Here is a 24,678-nt window from a genome sequence, read left to right as displayed (position 1 = left end):
GGTCGGTGCCCCTATTCCAGGGACCCCGCTGAGCTTCGCTGCTCGTTGGGCGTGCTGGATCAGACCTTGTTGGCAACCCAGATCGCCGCTGGAGAGCCGGCTCTCCCACAGTTCTGCACTCGGGTCTTTGCGAAAGCTGTCGTTTTTACTGCATTCCCACGTGATGTGGTACAACGATGGTTTGCTGCCACACCACGGGCAAGTGTCCCGATATTGCGTCGGGTAAATCTTGCTAAGGATATGCAGGTTTGGGAATGTTCCTGCCTGCAATCTTCGCCAATACACTGCCTCTAGTTGATTTAGATCAGGATGAGGCGGCAGATAGAGGATCCGTGCCCCCTTATAGTAGTTGAGAATATCTGAGTACGTAGGGCTGACTCGGTCGGGTAGATCGTCCGATTGGGAGGAAGCTCGGCTCGTGTACCCTCGAGCTACCTCGTCGGCGCGTTCGTTCCCCGCTATGTCGGTGTGTCCTGGCACCCAGTAAATGCTATGTGTGACTTTTGGTGGGGTCGCGCTCTGAAGGAGCCGGAGCGCGGCGCGACCTATGCGGCCGTTGATGTAGTTACGGCACGCTTCTCTCGAATCTGTAAGGATGGTAAGGGACATGTTGCTTCGATAACCGGCTACCGCCGCTAGAGCTACGGCCAGCTCCTCCCCTTCGGTTACCGTGCAATCCCTCACTGAGGCGCTAGCTAATTCCTTTAAGTTCGAATCAATAACTACCGCCACTGTGCTGTTATGTGAGCTTCCTGTATATGGAGCCGCGTCCGTGTATAGCGTTGTGGATTTTGTAGCTAGATTTGGTTGTACATACCTCGCCCGGGCTGCCCTACGGGCCGCTTGCAAGTTGGGGTCCATGTTCCGGGGAAGGGAGCGAACCTTTAGCGTCTGGCGGATTGCGTCCGGTATGCTCGCAGTACGATTCTCGAATTCCGCAGTTCCACCTAGCCCCAATCGCCTAAGGAGCGAGCGCCCCGTAGGAGTCTGCTGGAGCCTAGCTAACTGCGTGACCAGTTGGGCTTCTTTGATCTCTTCGAAGGTGTTGTAAATTCCAAGAGCCAGTAGTTTTTCGTTGGAGGTGTTCATTGGTAGATGCAGGGCTGTCTTGTAAGCTTTGCGGAGTATGATATCTGCACTATCCACTTCTCCTTTGTTGAGGTTGAAGTACGGGAGGGCGTAACCCACGCGACTGACCACCAGGCTCTGAACCAGGCGCAGGGTATCCCCCTCTCGCATGCCGCTCCGCTTCTGCGACACGCGCGTGATCATTCTGGCGACCTGAGTGGTCGATTGCTTGAGAAGGCCGAGCGTATGGCCGCATCGCTGGTTGCTCTGCAGCCACATTCCCAAGACTCGTATCTTGTCTCGTTCGGGAATTAGCTGTCCTTCGAGGGCGACATTGAGGGATCCTTCCTTGTGTTTTCCTTTGTGGACTCGCAGGAGTTCTGATTTTTCGGTGGAGCAGGCGAGGCCTCGTGCACTGACATATTCTTCCACGCAGGTAGCCGCTGCTTGCAGTCGTTCTTCTTTCTGGCCGAGCGACCCAGTGGTAACCCAGACCGTGACGTCGTCAGCATATTGCGTGCTGTATGCCTTCGATCTTCTCGAGTTGTCTCGCGAGGCCGGTATCGAACCCGCGTCTTTCGGGCCAGCAGCCGAGCACCATAGCCACTGAGCCACCGCGGCGGCAGTAACTTTTTAGTATTGAGAGCGGTGGAGAATATGCCCCCAGCTATGTATTTCAACCCATGCTAGCATGGAACTAAAAAGCTGAGATTCGAGACATAGGTGTAGGTGTACTTACGAAAAAGAAACGCTCCACATATTCCAAGGTGCCTGTGCGCCGAAGCTGTCACTAAGAATGCCTAGGTATAAGTGACGACCTATATAACAGGTCGGCCTATATATAAATTAGCCTAAATAAACTCTGCGCGCTGTTCACGATGATGATCGCAATGTTTGTCAGACGGCCGTTGGTGATGCGCGAAACAACAGCCCCCACACGCCCTACTGCCAGCTCCCACTGAAGATGGAACGAGTGGACTTGTGACAGCCACAAACAAATCGCAACAATTGGGCCGCCGCCTTCTTACCCGACTCGATATACAACACATCACTCTCATGGAGACAGGATTTCCATCCCAGAACTGCGGAGACGTGGCCCTATGTGCGACCCCTTCCAACCAACATGTAACAAGAAGACCACAATGTTCTGCGCCTGGCACTAGTGGAAGCCCTGGCCCAACATTATGGCAACAAAACAGGTGTATATTACGTGGACGTCTCAAGTCCTCACCACGGTTGTTCGTACAGGGCCGCAGTAGTTCACAATAGCAACACAGTTAACGGCCTCGCCTTAAGAGCCCGCAGTGCCACACACGCAGAAGAGGTCACGATTGCTTTCGCAGACTCAAATTGCGATTCAAAACACATAATCACCGACTCATGAGGGGCCTATCGGAACGTCGATCATGGCTGAACTACCTTCATAGCTTGTCGAATCTATCTAAATTGGATACGGGATACGGACCTTGCGCACCGTTACCTTGTATGGGCCCCTGCTTATCAGGGGTTCGCAGAAAATGAGGCAGCAGACGCAGCCGCCAGTGCGCTCTCTCACCGGGTGTTTTTTAAGGCGGAAGCCTTTAATGCCTCATCGTTGTAAGCAGTTGTTGTCGACAGAAATGTCACGCTTTTCAGTTGGTCGAAACGGTCGTGACGTCACAGTGCGCGAATTTCAAACGGGGCCAATTGTACTTTGGCTACTAATCATGCAACCAATTAAAGGGATCGTATAGTGATGCTCCAAGTAAGTTCGACAAGGGAACAATAGTAGCTGCAACACAGCAACATGGCAGGAGGACAACAACTAGAGATTTGGCAATGGAACTGCTGGGGCTACAGGCGCAAGCAGGGGCTCCTGCAGCAATTCATTAGCACTAGGGGAACCCCACCAGACCTAATCTTATTACAAGAAACAAACTGTACCCCAACCCTAAGAGGCTACTCATGCCAGGAAAAAGGGAAAACAGCAACACTTATTAGCGACAAAATAACAGCAATAAATCATGGGGAAATAGCAGAAACACACCTAGAACACGTGATAACTGAAATAATTCCCAAAAGGAAAAGGAAAGCAAAAAGCACCTTTGTTATAAACATATATAGCCCACCTAAATACAGGGGAGACTTCATCAAGCTTTTCGCGGAGGCAAAGAAACTTGCAGGGCAGAACACCCTAGTTATAGCAGGAGACTTCAACGCGAAAAGCCCGCAATGGGGCAGCAAAAAAGAGGACATAAAAGGGCGGAGCATATGTACAGCAGCAGAAAACACAGGCTGCGAGCTACTTACGGATGAGAGCCAACCCACAAGGCAAGGCAACAGCGTAAGCGTAGACACCTGTCCCGACCTAACCTTTGTCAGAGGAGCTAAACAAGCAGAGTGGGAAAACACACAGGAGAACCTAAGCAGCGACCACTTTATAATCAGAGTGGCCATTGAAGCCGAAAGCATCAGAAGGAAAATAGGCAAGGCAAGACTGACAGACTGGGACGCTTTCCGCACCCACTGCAAAAACATCAAAGGCGACATCACGTCTTTATAAGAATGGAGCCAGCAACTTAAACAAATAAGAGATACATATACCAAAGAAGTTAACCGCACAGAACAGGCACCAGAGGTAGACAAACGACTCCTCGGCCTATGGGAGGCAAGGAAAAGCCTAACCAAACGCTGGAAGAAACAGAAGCTTAACAGGAAACTAAAAAAGAAGATAGCAGAAATCACCAAGCGAGCGGAAGAATACGCAACACAACTGGCTAGACAGGGATGGCAACCATTCAGCACAACACTGAATGGCACCCTAGGCACGGCCAGAACGTGGCAAATACTAAGGAAGCTCATGGACCCATCGAAGAACAAAGCAGAAAGTAACAAATCGATACAAAGACTGATCCACCAATACGAAGGGACGGAGGAGCAGCTAATCCAAGCAGCAAAAGAGAAATGCTACGGAAAAGAACAGGTGAAAGCCTACCAAGGAGAATAACAAGGGAAAGAAAACCAGGACATGGACAAACCGATAACAAGAGAAGAAGTTATTCAAGCCATAAGGGCAACGACAAAGAACACGGCAGCGGGGGCGGACAAGATCCAGAACTCGCTGATAAGAAATCTCAGCGATGAAGCGGTAGAACAGCTCACAAAATACTTAAACAAACTCTGGGAAGAGGGAACGGTTCCGAAAGAGTGGAAACACGCGGAAGTCGTTATGATACCCAAACCAGGCAAAAAGCTGCAGATAGAAAATCTCAGACCTATCTCGCTAACATCGTGTCTGGGCAAGCTTTTCGAAAGAATCATCACTAAAAGAATACAAAGACACCTAGAAGACGGAGGATGGTACCCCAACACCATGTTCGGCTTCAGGGAACATCTATCGACCCAAGACGTGCTGCTTCAGCTCAAAGAAGAAGTACTAGAAACAATGCCAAGCAAAGGGGAAAACGTAGTCATGGCCGTGGACATCAAAGGGGCCTTCGACAACGTATCCCACGCAGCAATCATGGAAGGCATCAACGCCACCAACTGCGGAAAGAAAACACACGACTACGTGAGAAGCTTCATCACAAACAGAACTGCAACTGTGGGTTTGGGAGACCTACGAAGCGAGGTCTTTCAAACACCATGCAGGGGAACTCCACAAGGCTCAGTGATATCACCAGTACTCTTCAACATATCAATGATCATGCTAGCCAAAGAGCTCAGCCAGATACAAGGGATCAGACACGCAATGTATGCGGATGACATCACCATATGGACCAGCGAAGGCTCGTTAGGAAGCAAACAAGAAAGTCTACAAGCGGCAGCCACCTGCATTGAAGGATACATGAAGAAGAGGGAACTAAGGTGTTCCACCGAAAAGTCCGAACTTCTCAGAGTAGGAAGGCACCCTACAGAGGCTAACCTCGAAGTGAAACTGGAAGGGCAGAACATACCGGAACAAAGAATGATAAGACTCGGTATGTGGCTGCAAGGTAGCAGGAAATGCAGCCACACACTAAGCCTGCTACGCAAAGCGGCGGAGCAAGTAGGCCGAATGATAAATAGAGTAGCCAGCAAAAGGCATGGCATGAAGGAAGAAGACACAATCAGACTGGGGAACAGCCTGATAGTCAGTCGAATAACATACTCACTACCATACCACGATACCATCAAAGCTGAAAGAGAGCAAGCAGAAGCTATCCTTCGCAAAGCGTACAAGATAGCCTTACATCTACCAAGGCACACGTCCAACGAGAAGCTAATGCAACTAGGGCTAAACAACACTTTTGAAGAGCGGAGTGAATGCCAAATAAAGGCACAACTTCAAAGACTCAGCGACACAAGAACCGGACGAGCACTTCTGACTAGGTTGGGTCGGGAGACGGAGAACCATCACAACAACAGGGCAAACATACCAGACGCACTAAGAAGAAACATAAGCGTACAACCCATCCCCCGCAACATGGACCCAAACCTCCATGCCAGCAGGAGGAGAGCCAGGGCAGAATACTATGAAAAAACAATAGGGCACAGGGACAGCATGGTATACACCGACGCTTCCCCGTACTATGGCGAACGAGGAAATAAAATGGTGGCGGTAGTCGTCAACCACCAGGGAGAACACATAACGAGCCTCACGGCCAGGGCATCAAATGTAGCAGAGGCGGAGGAGATAGCGATAGCCCTAGCAGTGAGGGAGGGGGATAGAAAGGGGAGACCCTTGAATATCTTAAGAGACTCACAAGAAGCGTGTCGAAACTACACAAAAGGAAGGGTAGGCAAAACGACACTCATGATCCTCAGCGAGGGGACACCCTCGGGGAGGAGAGAGAAACATAACATAATTTGGATACCAGGCCACGCGGGGGTCTGGGGCAACGAAAGGGCGGACGAACTAGCTAGAGGGCTTACTATCCGAGCTGGGGGGTCACAAGCCCCGGAGGAGCTCTGGACTAGCCTAGGGGCTGGGTACTCTGAAACACTAAGTTTATACAGGGGGCTAAGATACAAATACCCCCCACCACACAGAGAGCTAAGCAAGGAAGAACCCGCAAAATGGCGGAAGCTACAGACAGGCTCCTTCCCCAACTTATATATACTAAGCAAGATGTTCCCGACACAATAGCGCGCACATGCCCTTGGTGCGAAGCGAGGCCAACACTATACCACATAACATGGGAATGCGACAGAAACATATCGTTCCACAAACACGACACACCAAGTGCGGAGCAATGGGAGAGCCGGCTCACCAGCTGCGAGCTAGAGGCCCAAAGGGCACTCATAGCACACGCAAGCGAGGTGGTCAGACTCAGTGGAGCCCTGGACTAGGGGACCACCCAAGGCTAAGGAGGCAACCTCAAGACTTGAAGAGAAGACTTGAAGAAGACCTCCACCGCAGGCTAAATCTTAGAAATCAATAAAGTTTCTACTCACTCACTCGACTGCGTTTAGTTAATTGCTTACTTAACCAATTAGTCCAATTAACCTTTCTAGTCAGACCAGATAAATAAATAAAACCGAGTAAGAAATTGGCCGAGCTTTGGAATCGAACCCCGGTCTCCGGAGTGCGAGTCGAGCACGGTACCACTCCGCCATGCCTGCTCGATGGTTTGGAATGAATAAAGGTGCGTCTAGTGAATACGGTGTCTTCGTTCACTCCCATCTTCCTCCCTTCCCGTTACGGCAAGGTTCAGGTGTGCACCGAAGTATGCGAGACAGATACATTTCCTTTCCTAAAGAACCAATATACTGACGAGCAAGGCGTTTTTGTCCGCGTTTCAGATTGTTCCAAATTGTCGTGGTGTCACCACGCGCGAATTTTGACGGTTGTCCACCGAAATATGTGACACAGTTACTGCGCAACTTCCTTTCGTCAAATACAATTTTCGACTAGTGTCCACCGAGATATGCGAGACAGTTAATGCGTAATTTCCTTTCCTCAAATACAATTTTAATTTTCTTCACTACGGCCCCTATTCCTTCTTTCACTCCACTTCCTCCCTTCCTGTACATACATTTCCAATACATTTCCGCCTTCAGAAACCACCGTTTCTTGTCTTTGTGAAAGCACAGACTTAAGCCCATCGTGTAAGCCTTTTAGGGACCAGGAAAAGCGGAAGGCTGATCAGAAATTGTGTTATGAACTGTAGCCAGTGAAAATCGAAAGAATACGGTTTCGACCTTCGCATCTTTGTCGGACGCTGGTACAATTTAGAAACACCAGAATATCTTTGAGGAAAGCAGTCTTCTTGCTTCGTTCATGTGTGAAACCGCGGAATACAGGTGACGAAGCCCATGAAGCGGTTATTGCGAACCGCTTTTATTTCGTCACCCACCCTTTCTGTAAGGCAAAAAGCGAAATAAACATTCATTCATTCATTCATTCATTCATTCATTCATTCATTCATTCATTCATTCATTCATTCATTCATTCATTCATTCATTCATTCATTCATTCATTCATATGCCAGATGGAAACTTAAAGGATACGGAGGCATTGAGGAATTCTCGTAGCAAACCAACTCGCGCCAGGGCTCAAAACGAAGATGCGGGGCAAAAATTGCTCTATGGACGCCTAGATGTTTTTAAGAGCGGTAACTCTTACTGCTTACATTTATCAAGGACGCGTCTCTCTGCAATGAAGGTCAAAACCAAAACAATAACCAGGCGCGCAGCGTATGGATTGATACCCATACACTTGCCACATAGCGCTAAAGAGACACGGACACAGGGAGAAAAACAGGACGGGCGCTATTTATAGCGCCCGTCCTCTGTCTACCTTTGTCCGTGTAAGCGCTACGTGGCAATTGAACCGTCCCCAACTCGCCCAAGCGTCCATTATGATACAGATACTTTTGATCTGTTAATTATGTGCCAGCATAGCGGCCATCGAATAGTCTCCCCCCCCCCCCCCCCCCCTCCCGTTTTCACCGCGGAACGGCCATTTGCATACAAATTCGAGGCCACGTGTTTAACGCAGAATGTTCCAAGTGGTGTCAAATGACTTGGCATGTTGCTGAGGAATAAATAACTTATTCTGAAGACCAAATAATGTGTGCGAGTCAGGACGACGACCTTTCCGCCTACAAACCGTGAATTCTGAGGACTTTCAGACAGATATTTCGGGAGAACCGTTTCTCGCAGGGGGTTTCGGATAGTGTCATACGATTTGTCGTATATTGATGCACACGTTTATAAAATTGATTTACTGATATAACAAGGAACTTTAACGGATATTGCGAAGGTGGCTCTAAATCACAATAGTAGTCCAAAATTCATAGGGCAGATGCCGCTGCTTTTCTTACAAGGGATGTTCCCAGAAATGAAACATCCGGGTATGTTAGGGTTTGGTCTTCCCACATTTAATGAGCACGCCGATGTAAACGCCTGAAGCTCCCGAGCTATCTCTCTTAAAGGTGCACTGAAGAGGATTCTGAACATGTCTTTTTGCCGCGGGAACTTGATGTACACGTTCCCAGCATTCTTAGGAGCTGCGACTTATTGCCCTGTGTGGCCGATTTCCTCAATTAAATCTAATTAACGTCCGGCTCCCGCCTTTTTTTTTTGAATTCGGCCTCATACGATGGGCGGAGTCTACAAACGCGTCGAGTGCCTTTCAGTCAGCTCTGTGGAGGCTTTGCTTTGGCTTTATTTTGTTTTTTAAGTTTCCGTGAATAAGTAGTTGCATTCGTAGATAATATAGCCGCAAAATAAGCCAACAGAAATAAAATTACGCGCGGACTATTTGCTTTCGCCAATGACTTGACTGAAGTGAAATGAAAACCGCGAAAATAATCGAACTAATTTCTATTACTCTTTCTGGACACGCAGGATACAATAATTTGATAAATCCGCGACATAGTTGTGGTTCATAGAGCGTATCACTAAAAAAAAAACAAGCCCGAAGCAGCCGGACTATGTTTTCTCCTCGTCTGCTGCCATAGGAGTGATGCGCCCTACCGCGGTGGCTTCGGCCTGCTCCGAGGAAGCGCTCGCCTCGCTTCTTTTACTTGTCGGTTGTTGGTGCACGCGGTCCTTACTCCCAGAAGGTCCTGTGTGCCCCACTTCCTACTTTTGCTATCCTGCGACATCCTTGGATCTACACTTTTTCGTGTGATCTGTGGGACGCCATCGCGTTTTGTTGCGAGCGTTGTTCGGTTCGCGAGTGATATTTTCGCGATGCCGGACGTTTGTGCGGTGAGGTTGTGCCCTCATCGGACTAAGAAAAATTGGCACAAGGGCCTACGTTTGTTCGCCTTGCCGAAGGACGAACCGCGACGTAGTGCATGGCTACGTTGCGCGGGGCTCGATAACACCGAGACGCTACCAAAGTGTGTCCGCTTCTGCTCTGAACACTTCGAGATAAGCGCTTTCCATCGGCCCGACGTGAGTCACTCTCGCCTGCGTTGGAACGCTATGCCCACGCTTCGACTTCCCGTCGTCGATGGAACCGAGCAACAAGCCCCGAAGCGCCAAAGAGTACTGGTAAGTATTTCTATGAATTAATTTTCTTAGCATGGCTCGACAGTGTCGTTCTGTAGGATCGCCGACTCGAACATGCGTCAGGCTGAAGATATAGTTTGTTCTAAAAGTTACGTGGCTGTATCATGACGCGAATGGTCATCATTTGCAGAAGCGAAAGAAGTAACAGTGTTCCGTGCTTCGCGTTCGTAAGTGTGGGGTCGGCTAAATAAGCTTAGAAACTTTGATATACAGCTTGTTCGGCAATTTTACGCGCGCCGTACAATGCTTCCGCCGGCTAAAACGGTGCATTGTTCGCGCTCAAATTTCGCGCAGACATGGCGTTTGGTTGTAAATGCTGTGATTCACGATGCCGTGCACCCGATAGAAACTAATCAAGTTCCCAAATCGGTGTATTTATAGTGAAGGCATGGAATGTAGAGCAATCCTGAAATGCTATGTTGCACCACCTCCAGCTTTGTAAACCGAAGTGACTGATCGGCCTTTGTACAACCATCTTTCAGAGCAAGGATCTTCAACCAGATCCCTCTGAGGCAAGGCTTTCAACAGCTGCAGCCAGCAGTGGTCCGTACCAGGACAATGGTTCTGTCGAACACAGCACTAGATCTGAAGCTGTCTGTAAGTCCTTATTGCATTTCGTCCATTCTGTGTGGATGAATATTTGTTTCCCTACAGTGACGCCAGCTGCGACTTCTCCTGGCCGTGTCACAGAGGAGCCCTTGCTGCTTCCACCCTTCGTCCCGGCCACATGCAGCAGTGATCCACTTGACTGCACATCTCCACAGGGTGACAGGCTAGACTCTGACTCCAGCTACTCTCCAACCTACCATGACGATACCGAAAGGTGGGCTCTTCACAGCTGCATGGGTTTTGGGCCTAACAGTTGGCACTATTCTGATTCCAGTGAGTCATCCGCAGAGAGTACACCGGCCCCCCCAGAAGAAGAACGGCAGTTCTTGGTCTTTGAGAGCTGTCTGAGGGAGCTGTTCCAGACATGCCCAGAGTGCTCGAGGCCTTGTGAAACCACCATTACCACCAAAGGCAGCCTCATCAATGTCATCAGCATCTGTCCTCTGGAGCATGTCCGGACGTGGAACAGCCAGCCTGTCATCAATGGAAGGGCAGCAGGAAACCTTCTGCTGTCCAGCCACCTCCTCTTTTCAGGAGCAAATGTAGCTTCCACACTGAGGATGCTGCGCCACATGAATGTGCAGGTCCCAAGTGACCGGACCTTCTACAACTATCAGGATGCCCTCCTTTTTCCTGCGATAGAAAAGGTGACCAACAAACCATACTGATATATTTACCCCAGCTTGACCAGATGTTTTCAAAAAAGTTCAATTCTCGTTAGCCAGAAGGCAGAAATGAAGTTCAGATTAAACGAACACACTTCTCCTGACATCACTTTTTTGTTGTTTTGTAGTAACTACCGCTGCAGTAGTGCACAATCAAACTAAGTTGTAATTTTACACTGGGCTAGTCAAGAAATGGAATAACATTTGAACAGATCTGGCTACAAGAACAAGCTGAACTCATGGACCAGTTGAACAACCAAGAGGTTGATGTCACCGGTGATGGACGATTTGACTCCCCTGGGTTTTCTGCCAAGTTCCTGACATACACCACGCATGTTGAGCAGATCAACAGAATTCTTCACTCGGTCCAGGTCCAGCTGGGGGAGGTCAGTAGACACGTCTGTGGAAAGTTGTTGCAGTAATTCAGTGATAAATATTTATGTAAGCCGTTGGTATGTAGAGTGGAAATACAGGAATGTAATGTTTGAAACCCGTCTTCATGCAGTCGGAGCAGGCAATGGCCAGCGTGAACATGGAGAAGGAAGGCCTAATCAAGCAGCTGGAATTCTTCAAGGAGAAATGTATGGCATGCCACAAAGGTTTATATGGTAGACAATTTATCGTTATCCCACCGACAATGCATAACACAGGTATCAAGATCCGGTCTCTCACAACTGACCGTCACCCTGCCATACGAAAGCACATGCAGACCCGTGAACCCAAGATCAAGCACTACTTTGACATTTGGCACATCTCAAAAGGTAAGAAAGTTGAGAGCATGATTGAAAAGATGCTTGCTTGCACAGAATGTGCTGCAGGCTTCCCTGATATGCCTTTTTAAAATTAAGGTGTCAAGAAAAAGCTAGCTGCGGCAAGCAAGCGGGCTGGATGCAAGGAGCTGGACCTCTGGATTCAGTCAACTACCAACCACATGTACTGGGCAGCCCGCGCTGGAGGGGGCAATGCAGAGCTGGTCGTCGACGTCTGGCGGAGTATGAAAAATCACGTCATCAACCAGCACTCTGGACATGGTGGACTGTACCCAAGGTGTCTCCACAGCGACATGCCAGAGGAGACAAGAGTTTGGATGGACCCTAGTGAGTTGTTTTTGCCCTTGTCTAAAGAACTTGTTTTAAAGCATACCTTTTCCTCAAGAGTCCCAGGCATACGAGCAATTCAAGCACATCACTGAGGACAAGCGTCTCCTCAAGGATATCACACAGATGTCCCCCCATGGCCAAACGTTTGCTCTGGAGGCATTCCACAGCATCTTGATTGACTTCGCGCCAAAGTCTATGGCATTTTCTCCAGCAGGGATGCTCGCAAGGTAATATTATATTGTAGTTCTGTCCTCTGTCTAGAGGCAGTTGGTTTATTCCAAGAGTCAGCACGTAACCACATCCACGTACTCCAGATCATTAGGCAGCATTGCCATCCGATGCGATATCCTCAACTTACAGGACGCAGCTTGCCATCCTCCACTTCAATGAAAATGCAGACCGGTCCCAGGCGAAGACAAAGGAAGGCAATTCACGCTGGATGATGAAGACTACCAAGGCGCGAAAAGGCCATCACACAGTGTGCCCCATCAAAACAGCTACCACTTACAGTAAGTATTATGCTTCATCCCAAATGAGTGACTTGAGGGGAGCCTTTTGGAATGAAGTAATGTGAAGATTTCATTTCCAGAGTATGTCGGAAAGCTTGTAAAAGAAGTTATCAGCAGCAGCGAGCTTTGGCAATCTCTCTCTGATGCATCAGAGGCCAACACAAGTACTTTCCCAGCACCAATGACCTCGGCCTTCACAAGGCCTTCTCTTCAGGACCTTGTGGAAGCAAGGAGGTCCCGCTTCAGCCTGGGTCCCCAGTGAGGCTAGACCAAACAAGGTGAGGGCGACAACATCCAGCGTGTTTGAAAGTCTGAACTGACCAAGATGTGTGTTCCCCCTTCTGCTGCACCAGAGGCCGACATAGCATCTTCGTGGCAGGGCTCGGAATCCTACTTTGCAAGTGTAATGAGGACCAATGGCTGCCAATGACATCACTCACACTGTGTCCCATGCAAACACTTCCAAGTTTCAGTGAGTAACATGTGTAACTTCTGCATGAATGACATTCGGGGCGTATTTTCGAACAATATCATGCTCCAATTTCCCTTCCAGAGCGCACCTGAAAGTTTGAGAAGGAAGTTATGAGCAGCGCCAAGAGTCAGCGATCCTTCTCTGATGCATCAGAAGCCAGCATAAGTGCTTTCCCAGCACCAACGATCGGCTTTCGCCAAGGTGAGGGCGACAACATCCAGCGTGTTTGAAACTCTGAACTGTCAGACGAGCTGCAAGATGTGTGTTCCCCCTTCTGCTGCACCAGAGGCCGACATAGCATCTTCGTGGCAGGGCTCGGAATCCTACTTTGCAAGTGTAATGAGGACCAATGGCTGCCAATGACATCACTCACACTGTGTCCCATGCAAACACTTCCAAGTTTCAGTGAGTAACATGTGTAACTTCTGCATGAATGACATTCGGGGCGTATTTTCGAACAATATCATGCTCCAATTTCCCTTCCAGAGCGCACCTGAAAGTTTGAGAAGGAAGTTATGAGCAGCGCCAAGAGTCAGCGATCCTTCTCTGATGCATCAGAAGCCAGCATAAGTGCTTTCCCAGCACCAACGATCGGCTTTCGCCAAGGTGAGGGCGACAACATCCAGCGTGTTTGAAAGTCTGAACTGTCAGACGAGCTGCAAGATGTGTGTTCCCCCTTCTGCTGCACCAGAGGCCGACATAGCATCTTCGTGGCAGGGCTCGGAATCCTACTTTGCAAGTGTAATGAGGACCAATGGCTGCCAATGACATCACTCACACTGTGTCCCATGCAAACACTTCCAAGTTTCAGTGAGTAACATGTGTAACTTCTGCATGAATGACATTCGGGGCGTATTTTCGAACAATATCATGCTCCAATTTCCCTTCCAGAGCGCACCTGAAAGTTTGAGAAGGAAGTTATGAGCAGCGCCAAGAGTCAGCGATCCTTCTCTGATGCATCAGAAGCCAGCATAAGTGCTTTCCCAGCACCAACGATCGGCTTTCGCCAAGGTGAGGGCGACAACATCCAGCGTGTTTGAAAGTCTGAACTGTCAGACGAGCTGCAAGATGTGTGTTCCCCCTTCTGCTGCACCAGAGGCCGACATAGCATCTTCGTGGCAGGGCTCGGAATCCTACTTTGCAAGTGTAATGAGGACCAATGGCTGCCAATGACATCACTCACACTGTGTCCCATGCAAACACTTCCAAGTTTCAGTGAGTAACATGTGTAACTTCTGCATAAATGACATTCGGGGTTTATTTTCGAACAATATCATGCTCCAATTTCCCTTCCAGAGCGCACCTGAAAGTTTGAGAAGGAAGTTATGAGCAGCGCCAAGAGTCAGCGATCCTTCTCTGATGCATCAGAAGCCAGCATAAGTGCTTTGCCAGCACCAACGATCGGCTTTCGCCAAGGTGAGGGCGACAACATCCAGCGTGTTTGAAACTCTGAACTGTCAGACGAGCTGCAAGATGTGTGTTCCCCCTTCTGCTGCACCAGAGGCCGACATAGCATCTTCGTGGCAGGGCTCGGAATCCTACTTTGCAAGTGTAATGAGGACCAATGGCTGCCAACATCACTCACACTGTGTCCCATGCAAACACTTCCAACTTTCAGTGAGTAACATGTGTAACTTCTGCATGAATGACATTCGGGGCGTATTTTCGAACAATATCATGCTCCAATTTCCCTTCCAGAGCGCACCTGAAAGTTTGAGAAGGAAGTTATGAGCAGCGCCAAGAGTCAGCGATCCTTCTCTGATGCATCAGAAGCCAGCATAAGTGCTTTCCCAGCACCAACGATCGGCTTCCGCCAAGGTGAGGGTGACAACATCCAGCGTGTTTGAAAGTCTGAACTGTCTGATGAGCTGCAAGATGCGTGTTCCCCCTTCTGCTGCACCAGAGGCCGACATAGCATCTTCGTGGCAGGGCTCGGAATCCTACTTTGCAAGTGTAATGAGGACCAATGGCTGCCAATGACATCACTCACACTGTGTCCCATGCAAACACTTCCAACTTTCAGTGAGTAACATGTGTAACTTCTGCATGAATGACATTCGGGGCGTATTTTCGAACAATATCATGCGCCAATTTCCTTTCCAGAGCGCACCTGAAAGTTTGAGAAGGAAGTTATGAGCAGCGCCAAGAGTCAGCGATCCTTCTCTGATGCATCAGAAGCCAGCATAAGTGCTTTCCCAGCACCAACGATCGGCTTTCGCCAAGGTGAGGGGGACAACATCCAGCGTGTTTGAAAGTCTGAACTGTCTGACGAGCAGCAAGATGTGCGTTTCCCCTTTACTGTAACGGAGGTCGACATGAACGTCTTGTCAGCACATACTTTTACAAGTTTCTTGCATGCAGGTCCAACCAGCTACAGATTCCCAGGTTCCTGTCTACCCGGCCCCAGATTGTATGGACATGCCAAGACACGTATCCTTTGTTGAATGGTCACCTTGGCAACCAACATCTTTTGCAGAAAAATGACTGGTTCAGCCAGATCACACAGATTTTTCTCTCGGCAGAACCTGCCTGCTAGAGAGCGCGTATCCCAGTTGGCGGATAGGGATGCTCTTATCACAGTCTGGCCGTTCTCCTCTGCAATTTGTGCAGTCACTTGCAAGACACTTTTAGCAGGAATAAACTTTGATTCAGTGCACCTGCAGTTACATTCCCCTTGACTGGCAGAGGAGCAATTGAGGCAAGTGTGATAAGAGTGGTGCTTGCACCCGCGGACCAAAAGGCATTCAGATTTGAGCAGGATCCCGGCCACCTACCAAGTGCCGGAAGGATTCTGCAGATACATCTAAGCAAGTCAATAAACTATTTTACAACTGCTATTCTGAGTGGCTTTGTGCATCTTTTCGTACTTTACCGCATGGCTGAAATACAGAGCTATACATTATGCTGCAAAAGAGCAATGGAGCCACCTAACTTACTGATTTTGAAACGCTGCTAGGCAAATACATTTCCTGCGATTCAGTTGTGTATGGCAGTTTGATGAGCTGCAGAACAAAATTTTGTGAAGATGTGGAAGGTTCACACCTTGTTGGTTCATGTATCAGCAGGTTAGTTGAAGTCTGAAAGTTTTGGTCCACCACCACAGTTCTGTAAGCCTTTTAAACCAACTCTTATAGAGCAGTTGAATTACAAATAAGTCTTTGCTACACGGAGACTGAATAAGCTTAGTACATTCCAAAAAAAAGTGGTCTGGATGAATTACAATGTGCAAAAGCTCTGATGCACTGCAAGCAAAAATGTGGTATGAGGTGATCCAGTTCTTTATCCTGCCAGTGGAAAGCTGAAATCCCATGTTCGGGTGCGTAGGATGCCTACCTTTGGACGATTTACAAGGACTGTGGGTCGGCACACTCACTCGTGAGTGCACTCTTATCACCTCACTCGCGTCTGTGAGCATGAGTGGTCATGATTGGAGGCAAATGCCGCGTGACAGTGAAGTTTGTTGCATGTGCTTATTTTTTTTCTGTTGATAGCTGAGGGAATTAGATATTCACTGCCGAAGGCGCTCGAGGTAGCATAAGGCACCATACCGGTGTCTATTTACAAATGACGCAGAGGATTACGCTGGCGCGAGAATGGAAATATTTCGTTGTTGTTCACCTTACTAGTTCACCGTTGGCATGGGCGCAGGCTCGCGGGTGCAGTGAACCGATACGAGTTGTGTCCGATCCTTTTATCGAATTTCGCATTACCACAGTTAGAAAGGCAGATGTCTGTTGACATGCCTCCTACACGGCTCGAGCTCTGTACACAGAGTTCCAATGCTTGCTGCTGAAACCACGACTGTCAACTTCTCAGCAATAACTAGCGTAAGGTGGGATCTCGAGTACTGCAGTGGACGCTTCGTTTTTTTTTTCTATGGCCGGCCGTGTGCACTGTAGAGCTCTGCTCGGGCCATAATTTTTTTTATTGGGCCAGACCCATGCAATGAGCCTGATCTACTTGGCCTAGCTCTTCAACCACACAAGCGAAGCTTGTTCGGTTGAGTGAGTGGTCATGAGTTTGGGTGACGGGTTGTGAATGTGAGTGAACATTAGTGCGAGTGTGTGAGAGGACGTGAATGAGTGCTTGTGAATGCGAGTGGACATGAGTGTAAGTGAGTGCAAGTGGCCGTGAGTGTGAGTGTAGTTGAGCAACCTCTCATGGTGCTGAGGTATGACAAGGACGAGCTTGTCCTTGCCTGTCAGGCAGAGACTTTGTCTATACTACTACACAGACACTGAATAAACTAAGCACATTCCCAAAAATGGTCTGCATGCAATCTGTAAATGCTGTGACGCATTGGAAGCAAAAATGAGGTGCGAAATGGTTCACTATTTTTCAATATATTTCAATGGTTCAATATATTTACAAATAGGGAAGAACAGCTGCGAGCGGCACCGAGAACACAGTCCGAACTTCGTTGTCTTCTACTCTTCCCACGCTCTTGGTCGTCGTCTACCCACTTCAGGACCCCCGGCTGCTGAAACGCCGTCTCGGCGTTAGGGCGGCGACGTGTGAGCGTCGTGATAAGGTTTAAGGCGACAGACGTGGACGATGTCGGTGGTGGCGCCAGAGGACGATGGCGAGGTTTCAAGGGGAGCAATTTCATAGTTCACGTCGGTAACACGGCACACGACACGGTAAGGGCCACGGTAGTGCGAAAGGAGCTTCTCGGAGAGACCGACGCTGCGAGAGGGCGTCCAGAGAAGGACGAGTGATCCTGGGGTAAATTCGACGGCCTGGTGATGGCGGTCGTAGGCTGACTTCTGGGAAACTTGAGAGGCTTGGAGCCTACTACGTGCTATTTGGCGCGCCAGCGTGGCCTGGGAGATGGCGTCCCGAGCGTAAGCAGTGGTGGGGGCTGAAGAAGGCGGCATGAGTGTGTCCAAAGGCAAGGTGGGATGCCTACCAAACAAAAGGTAGAAAGGAGAATAGCCTGTTCTGTCATGAAGGGAAGAGTTATATGCAAATGTCACATAAGGCAAGGCTGCGTCCCAATCTCGGTGGTCTGGCGATATGTACATGGCTAACATGTCGGTGAGCGTGCGGTTGAACCTTTCCGTAAGCCCATTGGTAAGCTGTCGCGAGCTGGTGCTGCGTGTCACACGAACGAAGAATGTCGTGAACTACTCTGGATAGAAAATGACCGCGGTCGGTGAGCAGTTGACGAGGGGCGCCGTGGTGAAGGGTGACGTCTTGCAGAAGAAAATCGGTGACATCGGTAGCGCAGCTGGACGGCAAAGCACGCGTGATGGCGTACCGAGTCGTATAATCAGTTGCGACAGCGATCCACTTGTTGCCGGAGAGGGACGTGTTGGAAAAGGGCCAAGAAGGTCGAGGCCAACACGGTGAAAAGGTTCCGGAGGTATGTCGATGGGTTGCAGAAGACCGGCAGGCAAAGTGGAGGGCCTTTTCCGACGTTGACACAGGTCGCAAGTGGCCACGTAACGCTTGACGGAACGATAGAGAGCAGGCCAAAAGAAGCGATGCCGCACCCGAGCGTACGTGTGGGACACGCCAAGGTGACCGGCTGTCGGCAGATCGTGCAGTTCTTCCAGGACAGAAGAGCGTAGACGTTGGGGTATCACGAGCAGGAGCGGAGGGCCATCGGAGCGTAGGTTTCGGCGATACAAAATGCCGTTCTGGAGCACATAAAGGTTCAGAGACGGAGATCGGTTTGCAGAACGGATGCCATCAAAGATAGGTCGTAAAGATGAGTCGTGGCGCTGTTCGTTGGCAATATCGGCAAGATCAGAGATAGCTAAGAGGCAGGGCAGGGTCTCTGCGTCCTCTAGGTCAGGTGGTTCCACAGGGTATCGATAAACATTCAGCGTCCTGGTGATGGCGCCCTGACTTGTACACGACGGAGTATGAGTATTCTTGGAGGTGCAATGCCCAGCGACCAAGGCGACCGGTGGGATTTTTTAGTGAAGACAGCCAACAGAGAGCATGGCGATCAGTGACAACAGCGAATGAAGGGCCGAACAGGTAGGGTCTGAATTTAGCTACTGCCCAGACAAGGGCAAGACACTCACGCTCAGTAATGGTGTAATTTTGCTCTGCGGCTGAAAGTAGGCGGCTGGCATAAGCGATGACTCGATCTTGACCCTGTTGACGTTGGGCTAGGACGGCGCCGATGCCATATCCGGAGGCGTCGGTGCGAACCTCTGTGGGAGACGACGGGTCAAAATGTGCTAAGATGGGCGGAGTGGTCAGCAAATGGACGAGGGATGAAAATGAGTTCTCTTGAGCAGGGCCCCAGGTAAAGGGGGTGTCGTTCTTCAGAAGATCGGTGAGGGGACGAGCGATGCCGGCGAAATCTTTGATAAAATGGTGAAAATACGAGCACAAGCCGACAAAGCTGCGCACATCTTTCGACGACCTTGGAAGAGGAAAGTCCTTCACAGCTTGAATTTTGATGGGATCTGGGCGTACACCAGAAGCGTCAACGAGGTGTCCGAGAATAGTGAGTTGGCGACAACCGAACTTCCATTTCGATGAGTTCAGCTGAAGTCTGGCGTTACGAAACACTGTCAGAATATTGGAGAGGCGCTCGAGGTGCGTGGAAAAAGTAGGCGAGAAAACCACATCGTCTAGGTAACAGAGGCAGGTGGACCATTTAAAGCCATGAAGAAGGGAGTCCATCATTCGTTCGAAGGTAGCCGGGGCGTTACAGAGGCCGAGCGGCATGACTTTAAACTGGTATAAGCCATCAGGCATCACGAAGGCGGTCTTCTCGCGGTCCTTTTCATCAACGGCAATTTGCCAGTACCCCGATCGAAGATCAATTGAAGAGAAATATTTGGCGCCGTGGAGGCAATCTAAGGCATCATCGATCCTTGGGAGTGGATATACGTCTTTTTTTGTGATGCGGTTGAGGTGCCGATAATCAACGCAGAAGCGCCAGCTGCCGTCCTTTTTCACCAGGACGACTGGTGAAGCCCAAGGACTTGACGAGGGCTCGATGATGTCTTTTGCGAGCATCTTGTCCACCTCTTGATTTATGACGGTGCGTTCGGCGCTGGACACTCGGTACGTACGTCTGCGGAGAGGAGCGGAATCACCGGTGTTTATGTGATGCGTCACCACAGAGGTCCGAGCCAAAACACGGCTATCAAAGTCGAAGATATCGCGGAAAGATGATAAGAGGCACCTAATATCGCGAGCTTGCATCAGCGGTAGGTCAGAAGCGATCATGTCAGGGTAGTCGTCCGTTGGGTTCACTGTTGATGGGGCTGCAGGCAACCGGCATTGCTGAGTGGAAGGTAAGCAGCTGTCCACCACTGATATCACACATTCGGCAGCAGGGCACAGCGTGGCGAGTGAGATGCCTTGCGGGAGCGGTTGGATGGATGAACCAAAGTTCAGGACAGGAAGGTACGCGCGGTTGGCCGACAATGTAAATACAATGTGTGGAAGCGCAATGCTGCGCGTCAGGGCGACGTCAAGTTCCGCAGTGACTACGTAGTGACCATCAGGTACAGGGGAACAGATGAGAAAGAAATGTAAGTTGCGGCTTGAGGCGGTAGACGAACAAAGTTGACAGCACAAAGACTGTATAACTGGGGACGGCGACTCAGCAGAAAGAGGAAGGTCAAGCTGAACAACATTAGTGGCGCAGTCAATGAGGGCTGAATGCTCAGACAGGAAGTCGAGGCCAAGAATGACTTCATGAGGGCACTGGTCTAGAACAGAGAACAGAATGGATGTATGGCGGCCGGATATGGTCACACGGGCTGTGCATAGTCCAACAACATGAGGCGTTCCGCCGTCGGCAACGCGGAGAACGGCTTTGGGTGCAGGGGTCAGTACTTTTCGGAGGCGGCGTCGTAGGGCTGAACTCATGACGGATACGTGCGCGCCTGTATCGATCAGGGCTCTCACAGGCACTCCATCGACATGAATGGCGAGCAAATTATGGTGTGCACGAAGGGCTAATCGAGGATTTTGGGACTGGGGCTGTACTGCAGCATAACCTCCAGACACTGCAGCGTCTAGTTTTCCGCTTGCGAGCGTCCGTAGGGGCCAGGAGAGGAGCGACGGCATTGGGGCGAACGAGACTGTCGACGCAGGGGGGACGGGGAGCGGCTGGAGCGGGGAATCTGGCCGTCGACTGTAGCACCGTGCTGGTCTTGAGGGGGCGTGTAGTGGCTGGGCTGTTCGTCGTCGCGATGGGAGCTGAGAGGACGGTATGTGCTGCGACGGGACCAATAATTTCGACAGTGGCGGGAGATGTGGCCAATGCGGTGGCAATGGAAACAAATGGGCCTGTCGTCGGTTGTCCGCCAGTCGTTAGGGTTTCGGCGACGTGGAGTGAAGTACGAAGGTCGTCCAGGAGCAATCGCAGTGATTTCGGGTGGTGGTGAAGACCGTACAGGGCTGACGGGCTGGAAACCAAGGTTTGCAAACTCTTGGCGGACGACAGCTTGTACCAGAGAGATGGTAGGCAAGCGGTTGTCGCCATCATGTAGATGCAGGGGGGCAGGGGACATAGCTTCGAGCTCGCGTCGGATGATGCGGGTCACATTTTCTGGGGGCGCTGAAGTTTCCCTGTGTCGCAGGTCTTCACATGAAGAAGTCGCAGCCGTGTTGGGGAGGCGTGTGTACGGCTGGCTAATACGCCTGCTTTTGGCTTCCTCGAAGCGTCGACATTCCTTAATAATTCCGTCGACTGTAGTGCAGTTCTTGTATACGAGCAAGTTGAAGGCATCGTCGGCGATTCCCTTCAACACGTGGCCGACTTTGTCAGACTCGGGCATGTTGGCGTCAACTTTGTGACAGAGGGCCAGCACATCTTGAATGTACGACACATAGGACTCCGTAGATGTTTGAGCTCGGGAGGCGAGGTCCTTCTTAGCAGCAAGTGTTCGGCCGAGCGGCGGTCCAAACAATTCGCGGAGTTTCTCTTTGCACACGTCCCAGCTGGTTAGATGGTCTTCGTGGGTCTCATACCAGACCCGGGCAGTGTCTTTTAGGTAGAATATTACATTTGCGAGCATAAGGGTCGGATCCCAGCGGTTGTAGGTACTCACTCGCTCGTACATGTTGATCCAGTCGTCGACGTCAGTGTTGTCGGTACCAGAAAATGTCCCAGGGTCACAAGGGGGAGAAAGAACGAGTGATGTCATGGCCGGGGCTGAGGTTTGCTGGGAGGCGTCTTGGGTCATGATGAGGGAAGGCAACTGGCGGCCGCTGCGGAGCTCCGTCGTTGGTAGACGTAGGGGAAAGCCGCACCTCCACCAAATATGTTGCGGGAAAGAATATATTTACAAATAGGAAAGAACAGCTGCTAGCGGCACCGAGAACACAGTCCGAACTTCGTTGTCGTCTTCTACTCTTCCCACGCTCTTGGTCGTCGTCGTCGTCTACCCGCTTTAAGGAGTTGCAAGCTGAAAACCTACATGGTTTTCACCAGGATATTTTGCCCTTATTGCCTTCACCATGCAGGCGGGCAGGGGCCTTCTGTTGTGGCGCCCAAGCCGCCCCCACAGCCAGAGCACACACTGCCTGTAGGCAGCAAACCGGTAGTGCCTGAAACAATGCCAATGATTAGATGTAGCAAGCAGTACACAGGATGAAGTTGATCAGATGCGCATCCAAGTCGGGAGGGGACAGAATGTTCTGACCCCTAGCCGCCTCCTAATTTTTTTAATTCAGCCAGAAGAGTGCCTGTTCTGCATATTTACTCATTTGAACCAAAAACAATCATTCCTGTAACTACACTAAACAATGGTGACTTGAGTAAGCATGCACACCAAGGTTGAGGCCCAATGTTCACTCTTTTCTAGATGTCTCAAGCTGACCTCCCTTGTTGTTGCTAGTGGCTCTTTATTGATAATAAAAAAAATAACAATGGAAGCTAACGATGTTGCTAGCCGCGGCATCTGCCATCCAAACCTGAGCTGCGGCTAGCGAGAATAAAAGGACAGGGAGAGGGAAAGAAAGGGGGGAGCGATAGTAAGAAAGGATAGGTGTTGGGCGGCAATATACACTATGTACAATTCCATATATGGGAACCAAGTTCTACAACTCTGCTAAATGCTCCAAAAGCACACTTTTCATCACACTTACTAGTATTTATGTTATCACTGCAACTAAGGAAATTTATATATATAGGTGCCAGAAGCCCACTTCTGATAGGACAATCTCCTTTGAAATTTCGAATTGGCTCAGCAGTTGCTGCCAACTGCAATAAAGATAAATTTAAACCAGCCAAAATCCCGACGTACCTGAACCCGGACATGTATTAGACTAGCAGTCAATAAGGTCTGCCTTATTTTCAGCCGTTCCTGAAACTGTAAATAAGGTTCCTTTTTCTGAAAATGACAGCATGTAAGGTAAAAAAAGGTTCCATGCTTCTTATGCTATATAGCTCGTAATCTAATTCCTGAAAGGAGAATGAGTCTGTCTCCTGCACAGTAATGGGCTTTGTCAGTGCAAACTATCCTGATCCCATTTGTTTGCGCAGTGGACAGCTGCAGTCTTTTGCAGTAGTTATGGCCATAGCACACCGTGATTCCGCACTGTATACGAAGTTTTAGGCATTCTCTGTCGTTTTTTTTAAATAGAACAGCACCGCATGCGTATGCGCTTTAGATCGCACTGTGGTCAATAAACGTAGTTGCAAGAGCTAGCACCGGTAGCGTTATTACGCAATCCGTGAAGCTTGCAGTTGTACTTACTCGTTCGCGGTGTCGCCCATGCCTGGCTGCCGGTAATGCCGCATGTTTAAATATGCAAGCTGCAGCACACCCTCGTCCAGGCAAAGATACCCGAACTCGGGGTGCGCTGTGATGCAGTTGTGTCCCGGCTGCTTTTTAACGGCGGCCGGGCATTCCCGGCAGCAGACGTTCTCGATGGCTGTCGGCATGGCAGCGCAGCCGTCGCACTGGCACCTTCGCAGAAAACGGATGTCAGCGATGCGTGCCACGAGCATAATAGAGTTCATATCACTCACCAGTCCACGTTTCCCACTCGTTGCCAGCCGTCCTCGGAGCCATCGGCGTCCGAGTCTTCGTCCGTGGTACGGCCGGACGGATGGCCACTGCTGCTATCTTCGGCCGTATCGCGCAAAGGCGTACTATCGTAAGAGATGGTGCCTAAATCTGCCGTCCGCCGAAGAATCTCTCTTTCAAGCTCTGTGAGATCGTCGATGTCCATCTCATCGGCTTACAAAAACACAAATGGCTGAACGTAGTTCGGCCAACAACGTGCGCATTTTCAAAAAGTCACTCCGCGTATTACTACGTATTACTCCGCCGATGACGGAGCGGCAAGCCTCCACGGAACTGGCTGAAAGGCACTCGACGCGCTGGTAGACTCCTCCCATCGTATGAGGCCGAATTCAAAAAAGAAAGGCGGGAGCCGGACGTTAATTAGATTTAATTGAGGAAATCGGCCACACAGGGCAATAAGTCGCAGCTCCTAAGAATGCTGGGAACGTGTACATCAAGTTCCCGCGGCAAAAAGACATGTTCAGAATCCTCTTCAGTGCACCTTTAAGACGAACGCTGAGGCAGTTTTGGCGGAGTATTTTTAGCGCATAAAACTGAAGTTGATTGCACAAGGCGGTGAAGTTGTGTTCATTGAGGTAAGGGTGCAACCAGGTACGCTCGAGCTAAAGCCAGAGCGTTCTGTTCGCGTATTCGTTTAGCCCATTTATTTTTATTTAGTTTTAGATGTCAGTCTCTGAGTTTAGTGCAAAAGGCGTGTTTACTAAGTGAAAAAATAAATTATGCCTAATTTAGGGGTGCGATGCGAGAATGAAGCTG

The 24,678-nt window shown here is 49.9% G+C and overlaps 2 protein-coding genes and 1 long non-coding RNA gene across 6 annotated transcripts; 2 read left to right on the top strand and 1 right to left on the bottom strand.

Moving 5' to 3' along the window:
• Window positions 1-8,483: 8,483 nt before the first annotated feature.
• Window positions 8,484-12,917, top strand: LOC149346510 (uncharacterized). 2 transcript variants are annotated; one of them, XM_089586464.1, is made up of 12 exons: window positions 8,485-9,534; window positions 10,035-10,149; window positions 10,207-10,375; window positions 10,436-10,808; window positions 11,039-11,212; window positions 11,332-11,407; window positions 11,477-11,587; window positions 11,675-11,923; window positions 11,982-12,153; window positions 12,287-12,435; window positions 12,516-12,713; window positions 12,789-12,917. In XM_089586464.1, exons 1-11 carry the CDS (start codon window positions 9,229-9,231, stop codon window positions 12,695-12,697), a joined length of 2,076 nt encoding a protein of 691 aa, XP_089442590.1. In that variant the 5' UTR covers window positions 8,485-9,228; the 3' UTR covers window positions 12,698-12,713; window positions 12,789-12,917. The 2 variants fall into 2 exon arrangements, with proteins under 2 accessions (XP_089442589.1, XP_089442590.1); XM_089586463.1 differs by having other exon boundaries at window positions 8,484-9,534; window positions 11,332-11,587.
• Window positions 12,918-14,251: 1,334 nt separating this feature from the next.
• On the top strand, window positions 14,252-15,744 carry LOC149346509 (uncharacterized). Of its 3 annotated transcripts, XR_016292398.1 has the most exons (6): window positions 14,252-14,323; window positions 14,409-14,524; window positions 14,606-14,725; window positions 14,811-14,929; window positions 15,011-15,130; window positions 15,269-15,744. It is a non-coding gene; the product is annotated as an uncharacterized LOC149346509 (long non-coding RNA). The 3 variants fall into 3 exon arrangements; XR_016292396.1 differs by having other exon boundaries at window positions 14,811-15,130; XR_016292397.1 differs by having other exon boundaries at window positions 14,811-15,189.
• A 6,532-nt stretch (window positions 15,745-22,276) lies between these two features.
• LOC149346508 (uncharacterized) lies at window positions 22,277-24,251 on the bottom strand. The gene is made up of 3 exons (XM_089586462.1): window positions 23,865-24,251; window positions 23,590-23,802; window positions 22,277-22,438 (listed from the first exon to the last, which is right to left on the bottom strand). The coding sequence occupies exons 1-3, from the start codon at window positions 24,065-24,067 to the stop codon at window positions 22,282-22,284; spliced, it is 573 nt and encodes a 190-aa protein (XP_089442588.1). The 5' UTR covers window positions 24,068-24,251; the 3' UTR covers window positions 22,277-22,281.
• Window positions 24,252-24,678: the final 427 nt, after the last annotated feature.

Source organism: Amblyomma mixtum, chromosome 4 (genome assembly GCF_055824585.1).
Source record: "Amblyomma mixtum isolate Tamu chromosome 4, ASM5582458v1, whole genome shotgun sequence".
Taxonomy (NCBI): domain Eukaryota; kingdom Metazoa; phylum Arthropoda; class Arachnida; order Ixodida; family Ixodidae; genus Amblyomma; species Amblyomma mixtum.
The sequence above is the reverse complement of the archived record's forward strand: the minus strand, read 5'-3'. Positions and strand labels throughout refer to the sequence as shown.

Coding starts and splice junctions, on each gene's coding strand:
- LOC149346510 (XM_089586463.1), top strand. CDS start 9,229: ATGCCGGACGTTTGTGCGGTGAGGTTGTGCCCTCATCGGACTAAGAAA. Junction 11,588..11,674: donor CATTTGGCACATCTCAAAAG/GTAAGAAAGTTG, acceptor TTTAAAATTAAG/GTGTCAAGAAAAAGCTAGCT. Junction 12,436..12,515: donor CAAAACAGCTACCACTTACA/GTAAGTATTATG, acceptor TTTCATTTCCAG/AGTATGTCGGAAAGCTTGTA.
- LOC149346508 (XM_089586462.1), bottom strand. CDS start 24,067: ATGGACATCGACGATCTCACAGAGCTTGAAAGAGAGATTCTTCGGCGG. Junction 23,803..23,864: donor CGAGTGGGAAACGTGGACTG/GTGAGTGATATG, acceptor TTTTCTGCGAAG/GTGCCAGTGCGACGGCTGCG. Junction 22,439..23,589: donor ATGGGCGACACCGCGAACGA/GTAAGTACAACT, acceptor GCATTGTTTCAG/GCACTACCGGTTTGCTGCCT.